Genomic DNA, 9491 nt, shown 5'->3' with positions numbered 1-9491 from the left:
TCTGGCTGAAAACGTGCAGTACCGCGGTAAACCGACCTTCACCTGCTCCTGCACCTGCTCCCACTGAGGTCGGCAGCTCCTGCAGGTGAGGGGGGTTCCGCACACCTTTATCCTGCCAGTCTGATCATGACAAATGCTCCACTGTAGGCCCGGCGCACGCTGGCGCCTTGATGAAGAGTCTGGCTGAGGAACCCGAGGATGAAGGCTCGGTGGACCTCCGGGTATTTCCTGCAATTTCAGGCTAAAACAAGTGAAGGAACCACAATTTTATCAAACACAATTTTTTTTTTTTTTTAATCAAAGTGAAAATGAGTCAAATTGACCTGTATCATCCACATCAAGCCGAACTTCCTGTAATAGTGCTCAGATCCTACCAAAAGGAATACCAGATGCTCTGGTGGAGCATCTGTGGGTCTGATTCATGGAGGTCCACCTCATAATGTACATGTACAGAATGTATCCAGTAGTTACATGGACAGTCCCCAAATGGAGACACTCAGGGTTAAGTGTCTTGCTCAGGGACACGATGGTAGTAAGTGGGGTTTGAACCTGGGTCTTCTGGTTCATAGGCGAGTGTGTTACCCACTAACCCTACTACCACCCTGGTTACAGGACTAAAGACACACAACACCAACCAGCAGTGTACAATTTATTTGTTTCAAACGTATATGTCTCCAAACTTAACTACCGAGCACCAATAACTCCGACCATGGCTGTGGCTACCACTGAGGTCAACTGAGGTAGGTCAACTGTTACACGCGTGGAGAAGTCCCAGATGAGCCATTTCAGGAGGCGGTAACCTCAGAAGCGTCCATAATGACCCTTTCAACGTCTTCCAGAGCGGCTCAAGAAAACACACGTGTGAGAGTTACACACAGGACACGAAATGATGACAGACGTGAACAATTCAGACTGAGCTGCTACTCGGTTCTTATAATGTGCAAAAGTGCAGGAAAAGGGCCGATGGGATATTGTGGTGGAACGTGACTTGCGGTTGATTTTATTGTTGTTCTTGGCTTGAAGCTGTACATTGTGGTCTACTGAACAGTGCAAACACGAGAAGAAAAAGTGCATTTACCACCGACAACAAAAGCACCAGCGATCTCAATGTCAAAAAAAAAACTAAACTTACAATAACAGTGAATAAAAATAGTCCCTGTCCTGTGCTATATGACGATGATGATGCCAGCGCATTCACCTCCGGGGACACTAAACAAGGACCTGCACAAAGTTACTACAAAGACACAGATGTCATGCTGAAGGAAGGGTGGACGGGCGTGGTCGCGTGACAGCGCCTCAGATCTCAGTGTGAGTCTCCTGTGCTGCTCTGTCCTTCATGGAGGCTGAAATGGTGTAAAACCTGTTCGGAATGCAACATCGGAGTAGCGTTAGGCTCTCATTCGAGATTGTCAATCAAATTAATTTATAACTTATATTATGCTACATATAGTTATGTTAGTTATGGTTATTCTATTATTTTGCATTAAAAATCTAACAATGCAGAAGAAGTTTCTGGCAAGTTTAATCCCAATTTTGAATGCCGCTGCCTTAAGGTAGAAACACAATCAATGTAACCATGGCAACGTGCTGATGGAGGCTGTTTGATTGTTAGGAAGAAAGCATGCGATGCTTTATTGTTATTATCTGTGCCGATCATATCTTCGCCCGCCACAAACCTGGAGGACTTGCAGTGCCTCTTCTTCTTCATGGCTTGGAAGCAGGAGCCTCGGCAGCTGATCACCTGGTATATTATGGGGTTGTACATGGCCGATGACTTGGCCAGCATGCAGGGTATGACGGACACGGGGATGGGGACGGTGTCCGGCTCGCCGAAGGCCGACACCACTGACACCACGGCGTAGGGGATCCACGCGATGAGGAAACCGGCACAGATCAACATTGCCACCTGCAGGACGGTGACAGAAATGCACTTTATCAGTGGCCCGGAGGGCATCACATATGTCCTGTTATTAAATGGATGAATGCGGCATTGAAGCCACTGGAGCCTGGTTACTGGTACCTGAAAAATAATGCACATTTGGAGCAAAGGGTTTCAGATGAGAATTTGGCAAGATTGGGTGTCTGATTTAACTTGATATTACTTAAATTATGAACACATGTAAATAAAAGTGATCTGACGACCAAAGGACACGAACTTTTTATGCGGCTCAGGACAGTCCCGTTAAGGGAAGCAGCACAATGTGAGGCGCACAACTGATCTTTATTCCAGACCATTGTTATACCTGCTGGGTATAACAATGGTCAAGTATTCTGGACTTTTATGGACATTGCGATCTCTTTCAGCTAATTTTTATTTCTGTTGATCTGAAGCCATGTAAAATATTAAACACGGGACTGTCCAACTTCTGATATGTATCTTCAGTTAGACACTAATTGGTAGTAGCCTGGCGGGTAACACACTCGCCTATGAACCAGAAGACCCAGGTTCAAACCCCATTTACTACCATTGTCTCCCTGAGCAAGACACTTAACCCTGAGTGTCTCCAGGGGGGACTGTCCCTGTAACTACTGATTGTAAGTCGCTCTGGATAAGGGTGTCTGGTAAATGCAGTAAATGTAAATGTAATTGCACGCTGCGTAACTTTAACCGGGTCAGTACAACACATTTATGTCCAGCTATCGTACATAATCCGAACGAATCCACTGAGACTCATACGGTGACCTCCTTCAGAGGAGACAGAACAATCTCCCCATCGGAGGAAACTATCCAAGACTTCAAAAAGGCCTGCTTTAAGAGGAGCATGATCGCCCAGAGCATGGCGCGTGGAAGACTCCCTTTCCAGGAGAATAAAAAAAGGAAAAAGATGCCACAGTGCAGCAAAATAAATCAAAAGTGCACCGACTAATACAAACCTTGGTCAGCTTTATCTCCAGGATGTGGTTGTTCTTATTCCTTGTGTCAAAGTAGGAGACCTCCTTGGCAGACGACTTGACTTTGAAGATGATCATGACGTAGGAGAAGACAATGATGCCAGTGGGGAGGACCAGGCAGAACATGAGGATGGTCATGACAAAACTCTGGCCGGCCACTGAGGCTTGTGCCAACCACCAGTCCAGGGTGCAGGAGGTCCCAAACGGCTCGGGAGCATAGTTACCCCAGCCCACCAACGGCATGGTGGCCCAGAAGGTTGCATACAGCCAAATGAAGACCAAGCAGATGAAAGCATGATGCCTTTTAATCCACGTTGCTAATGGGAGACAGGAAAATGAAAATTAATTCTCCACTGCATTAGCTTGACAAGCTGCTGACCTTCATTACTGAAACCAGTTGGCACAAAGACATTAAAAAATGAAAACCAGCAAAAGTAGACCTTCAATTCCCATAAAATCCATTCTGTAGGTGAAACCCATGGTAGGCTGGTCCCTGTTCTTTCCAGACCGTTCTGTAAAAATGCCATCATATCAAACAAGCTTGTCCTTCTTCGCTCATAAGGTGGTAGTAGCCTAGTATGTAAGACACTTGCCTATGAACCAGAAGACCCAGGTTCAAATCCCACTTACTACCATTGTGTCCCTGAGCAAGACACTTAACCCTGAGTGTCTCCAGGTGGGGACTGTCCCTGTAACTACTGATTGTAAGTCGCTCTGGATAAGGGCGTCTGATAAATGCTGTAAATGTAAATGTTCTTCGCTCATAATCCACCAATGATTGAGTAGAATCACAGTCATCTTCTCATGTCATTACATGACATTGTATTACATTTCCCCTAATCAGAATGTGTATGAAATGGGGTGGGAGGGGCTCAGGATCGGGATGGAGCCAACATCAGGGACCGATACAGTCTGGAGAGGGTTCGCTATGTACGCTATAGGGTTCTGGATGGAGATCTAGTTGGTGTCTAAGTCTTTATGATTGAATTCAGGTCCACAAGTGACTTGAATGGGCAGCAGGTCAATGGGCAACAGAGTGACGAGCTCTTATACTGATTCTGGGCCATTTGTGAGGGTCTCGCTGAAGATCGTGGGATCAAATCTTTAAAGAAATCAATCAACCATGCCGGACCCGACTGGAAACAGCGACGTATCTGTAGAAGGAAAGCTGCCCATCGGTAATGGCACCCAATCTCAACCTTGGTCGGGGTGAAAGATGAATTACAGATGACTTGAGATGAGCATTGATCCTCCCGCGCCCTGCAGCATTTCTTGTCCTTCCACCCTGATGGCCGACTGAAGGATGTTCGCCTCAACAAAACTCTGGACGTTCAGGTAGAGGCCACTTACAACAGGCACATGTAATGATGCTCTTATAGCACAGAGTTCACTAATTTCATATCAGGTTTGAAAGGAATAACCTGCTTGCTGGTTTTGTGTATGTAGGTGAGGAGGAACTAACTACCCACCCAGACCCCTTTTGTTAAAGATCACAAGATGATCTTTAATGATGTCTTAATAAAAAAAAATGTTTTTAAAAGGGGAGGAGCCTGTTGGCACGATTGACAGCTCTCACACACCCTGCTTCCACATTCTGGACAATTTAACCCCCCCGTCACGTCGCGACACGCCCAGGCGTCCGTCTCATCCCTTTCTGCTCCGCTTCCCTCCGCCTCAGGGAGGAAGTTTATATTCATTTTCCAGGAAACAGCTGGTCATGTGACGTTCCACCCATGATCATTTCACACTGCAGTATTATTCCCAAAGATAACGTACCATAACTTAGATGGCATATCTTCAAGTAGCGGTCAAGACTAACGACAGTCATGGTGATGAGGCTGCCACACCCGAAAAAGAAACCGGCCCAGCCGTAAAAGTGGCATCCCCTCCAGCCAAATATCCATCGATGGGAGAAGCTGGAGACCACGAAGAATGGCTTTCCTGTGACTTAAGACACAAACACAAGCCTTATTTATTGGACATTTCTAATTAGTTATGCCAAGGGCTATGTTGGGAGTGCAAATCTTTCAAGAACACTTTTCATCATTTCGAATATAAAGACGCGTAATTGATCAGAAAAAGTGATCCATTTCCACAGACATGGCAGGAGCACTGAACAGCTTTTATGGCCTCCTGCCTCCAGGCAGCCTGCTGACGTAAACATGCCTGTCTGATCATTTTTTTTGCGGTCGGCCACACATAATTGAACATACATTCCACTGTATCCTGTTCGCATTACGGGTCCGAGAAGGCTGATCAGATTAAGACACTGACTGTGCATGAACAGCAGAATCCTAAATATAATCCAAATCACATTTCCACGCTTAATCCTTCATTTCCAAGGCTGGATTTGCACAAAAAAGCAGCATAAACTGCTTAATTCATTTATGTGTTTATTTCATGAAACTGCACCAAAAGGACTGAAAGGGGGATTTAATTTTATCGGCATCGACCAGTCGATCCACAAGATGGCAACAGAACTGCATCCCTTAAAAGATGATAAAGTTGCACGTCCAGATCTAATGACATACAGGGACGGAGCTGCACTGATCTCACTTCACATCATCCTCAACGAACGAAAGTCAAGTAAAAAAATGATTTAAAGAAAGCAACATAAGATCAGGAGTTTGTAGCTGTCAAAAAGCGTTATAAAGTAAAGAAAAACTAAACCTGAGCATTAAAACCTGGATGATGCAACACGTCAGTATCTGTTTGACTTTGCGTCTGAAGGCCCAACGAAAGAGAACATCTGAGGTCTTAATACCGATGCCCTTCCCTGATTTCGACAGGAGAAACTTCGCAAAGCTGACGGAAAGCAGTTAGTTCCACCAGTTAGCTTGATCATCGATATTTAATCATCGTCAAATAAAGACGTGCCAGCGTAAAATAGTCCCTGTCCAGATGGACCTGTGATGCACGGCTTACCTGAGATGCCAAAGTCAAAAATGGCTAAATTGACTGTCATCAGTTCTGGAGGCTTTAGCTTCGTCTTCCGTTTGAAGGACATATAGATGACATATCCATTTCCTATAGCAGACAGGATGCCTGAAAAAATATAGCAAAGGAGAAAATATAGTTTTACAAGGTGATTAGCAAATGCTTCAAAATATGAATATATAATTTTCTAACATGGCCAAAAGAAATAATATATCTATTTTTTTATTACTATATCACCTTATTATCTTGCTGACGTACGTTTTAGACATTTATGTGTTAAATTGACTGACAATTGTATTCAGTTGACCCGTAGTGGAGAATAAAAGCCTCTGGAGACCCCATGAGCGCGATATAAAAACTCGATTGCATTTTTATATCTATATGCACTGCTCAAAAAAATAAAGGGAACCACTTAAGCAGCAGCCAGTAAATCACACCTCCATGAAATCAAACTGCCCACTTGAGAACCAATTTCACACGACAACAGGTGGAAATCACAGGCAATTAGCAAGACCACCCCAGTAAAGGCGCTGCCACCGACCACTTCATCCGCCAACGCCACGTTGCACCACAGACTGCCCTGGAGTTGGTGGATGCTTCATTCCAACATCTGCCACCGCATCAGGAGCACGCCCAGGCGTTGCAGGGAGGCCACGCCCACCACCGAGCCTCGTTTTGAAGTATTTAATAATATTTCATTCGTTCGAGACATTGTACTATACCGATATTCTTATGCTATGTAGCTAGTTGCTGCTGTAGTTGTCTACAAGCGATTCGGCTTCACGATTCTTTATTTGGCGTCGGTGGATTTTTATTTAACTAACAGCATTTTTCCAAGTGTACTTGAGCGCACGGCAGGGTCCTGCCATGAAATGGGAATTTCACAATGTTGGGTGCAGTTGTGGCTGAATGACCCACATTCAAGTAGAAAACAATTCATCTCTTTCATTCCTCATGTGATGCTAAATTATCAACTGACGCCTGGTCACCTTTCCAAGGGTAAGATGGGGGACAAAGTTCAGAAGGAAGTTGTTAATCAAGTTCGCTCCGATGTTGATATGCCACTTCTATTCAGCGTGGAAAGAAAAGTTATTGGAAACAAAAAACTGGAAACCAAAGTGCTCCACGAATTCTCAACAAGAATCCAATATGCAGCGTGTGGAAGCCTCAAGGCAAAAAAAAAATTTCTGAAGAAATTGCCATACTGTGCCGGATCAACGCTGCTTCACCGATTCTGCGTTTGTCCCTCAACTGGACGGAGATGTTGAAACCCACGACTCAGCCAAACCGACCGGCATGACGCCTGGTGGGAACGTCCGTGTCCATGCCGGATTACGTTTCCCACGTTCGCCAACATGCGACGGCCACCGGAGAACTACAAAAAATGGACGGTGGGCGGAGTTTTGGGTGGTAATGGGAGGAGGAGTGATGAGAACTCTACAGATATGGAGATGACGTCACGCTTCTCCGATCAAACGCACGAATACGCCAGTGAGACATTAAAATTGACATTGCATGCGAATCCATAACGATTCTTCACTTCGGTTAACGGCACGTGTTCGAATCGGCATCGTTTCCCGCGTCCAGAGTGACAGTAGGATGCATGAAACTCACCTATGATTAAGATGTAGAACCCGGCCACTATGTCGGCCTCTTTGGAGAGTTTGGACTCGAAGACGTCCCCTCGGTTGAGAAGGTGGTGCGGGACCCACGCTGGAGGAAAGGAAGTCTCATTGTCTACCTGAGCCATGCTCGGGAGTCTGGAGGAACTCCTAAAAAAATAAAGGCGCCATTCAAACGCGGTTAGGCCGGGATGGGATTAGCGGATGGACCAGAGTTAAAGATGATCCTGAAAGGCTGGAGGTCGGGTTCGGCTCCGCGTCCCCTCACTTCACATCACGTTGTGCATGACAGGCCGGCTCTGGGCTGATAAGAGGTCCTACAGCATCTACTGATGATCCTAAGGACCTGAAAGCCTAGTGGGACTTCGTATTCTGCATAATGTGCATTAAAGGCTTTTGAATGTGGTACAATTATCATGGATATGACAAAGCGAGATGAAAGGAGCTTTGAAGGGACTTTATGCAGAATTCATCTGCTGCAGCACTTTGATCCATGTTTCAAGGAAGAGTTTGATTGCTTCTCTGTTAGATCCATCTTCGACCAGGATCTTTAATGGGACCTTGCTGGAGGTCCAGCAACGTTAAGGAGACCTTGCTGGTGGACGAGCGCCAGAAACCATGTCGGTCTGTTCAGGCGAGCCTGTTGCTCCAGGAAGCAGCCTGTTCTGAACATGGCGGTGGTTTGGTAAACCCTCCCAAAGCGAGATTAGGGTTTAGCCAATTAGAGCAGGCGCTCAGCTCACCTGAGAAGCCCTGCTGCTGTTATGCAAAGATTAGATCATGTGACCATGCAACTGTTGCACAACCAATTATAATAGTAGTAATAATAATAATACTATCAGCAGAATTATGAGTAATAATCACGTTAATAAAGACTTGCCTTTTCAAGAGTCTTCTCCTCTACGGTAAGTCATGCTTTTTCTGGGAACGTCTCGTCCTTTAGTCCACAGAGCGTCGCCCGTCCTGTCGTGCGTGTGTTCGGTGCTCCGGGACTCCGCGGTCCCGTTATGAAGCGCGCCGCGGGACGGACGCCGCGTCTATTGGCGGCCGGCCGGCCGGCGGGGCCACGCCCACCCCGTTAAAGCGGCCGCAGATTTCATCTTTTTTCATTTCCTGCCGCGAGGTGGGTCTCCACCGTCCACAGGAACATTTCATTTAACCGCAGAGGAGCATCTGGAGCGCTGAGCTCCTCATATGCTCACGGTTCCCCCAAGGTTGCGTGACCAATCACCTCTCCAGCAGCAGAAGGTTAAACCTCCAGGTCTCACACGAGATAAAATGGGGGTTCTACAAGTCCTGTTAGTCCGGGTCCCAGAGAACCCATATCAGAATGTACTCACTGATGGACACTAGATAATGGTGTCTGACACAAATAAAAAAAGGTTCTTGTATAATAATAATATTAATAATAATAATACGATGATGATGATGAGGAGGAGGATTTTTTTTGTGGACCAATGAGCTGCGATAATGAAGTTATTATTTTATTAGTCTGATTGAAGCATATTTCCATCCCTTGATGAAACTGTAATGAAATGCTTCTCTGTGAGTCCTGCAATCAGGGATCCACTCCAGGAAATTAGAGCTTCTGTAAGTCAGCGATTAACAGTGAATCTACGTCAACATTTTTTACAGTAGTATTGCATCAATATAGATTTTCTGGCCAATGCATGAAGAATCTCAAATTCGTATTACCCTTTTCAGTCTTGAAAATCTGTGAATACAATTAATCTGAAAATAATATTAGCTAATGGATAATACACTCGCCTCTGAGCCAGAAGACCCCAAAATCCCAGGTTCAAACCCCATTTACTGTGTCCCTGAGCAAGACACTTAACCCCGAGTGTCTCCAGGGAGAATGTCCCTGTCACTACTGGATAAGGTCGTCTGATCTGTGCTGTAATTGTGTAAAGTGTAGATGTATAACTACAGCGCCCCTAATGGCTGATAGCAATATAACTTTTAACTCCGCCCACTTTTTTTAACAGAAGGTGTGGCTTCATTTGACCTAAAAAGATCCGGTGCAAACAAATGGCAACT

General features: G+C 45.5%; 1 protein-coding gene across 1 annotated transcript; it reads right to left on the bottom strand.

Annotated features, from left to right (window-relative positions):
* Positions 1-636: 636 nt before the first annotated feature.
* LOC114771759 (opsin-5-like) lies at positions 637-8464 on the bottom strand. The gene is made up of 7 exons (XM_028965107.1): positions 8332-8464; positions 7444-7601; positions 5818-5937; positions 4669-4839; positions 2875-3209; positions 1677-1906; positions 637-1360 (listed from the first exon to the last, which is right to left on the bottom strand). The coding sequence occupies exons 2-7, from the start codon at positions 7577-7579 to the stop codon at positions 1297-1299; spliced, it is 1056 nt and encodes a 351-aa protein (XP_028820940.1). The 5' UTR covers positions 7580-7601; positions 8332-8464; the 3' UTR covers positions 637-1296.
* Between the last annotated feature and the right edge of the window lie 1027 nt (positions 8465-9491).

The sequence above is a fragment of the Denticeps clupeoides genome, unplaced genomic scaffold, assembly GCF_900700375.1.
Source record: "Denticeps clupeoides unplaced genomic scaffold, fDenClu1.1, whole genome shotgun sequence".
Lineage (NCBI taxonomy): Eukaryota > Metazoa > Chordata > Actinopteri > Clupeiformes > Denticipitidae > Denticeps > Denticeps clupeoides.
Note: the sequence above shows the minus strand (reverse complement) of the source record. Positions and strands in the feature narration are given on the sequence as shown.

Bases quoted from the DNA above. Each gene is read 5' to 3' on its own strand.
- LOC114771759 (XM_028965107.1), bottom strand. From the start codon at position 7,579: ATGGCTCAGGTAGACAATGAGACTTCCTTTCCTCCAGCGTGGGTCCCG. The intron at 5,938-7,443 runs GTGAGTTTCATG...ATATTTTTTCAG, and splicing joins GTTCTACATCTTAATCATAG to GCATCCTGTCTGCTATAGGA. The intron at 1,907-2,874 runs GTTTGTATTAGT...ACCGTCCTGCAG, and splicing joins TGGAGATAAAGCTGACCAAG to GTGGCAATGTTGATCTGTGC.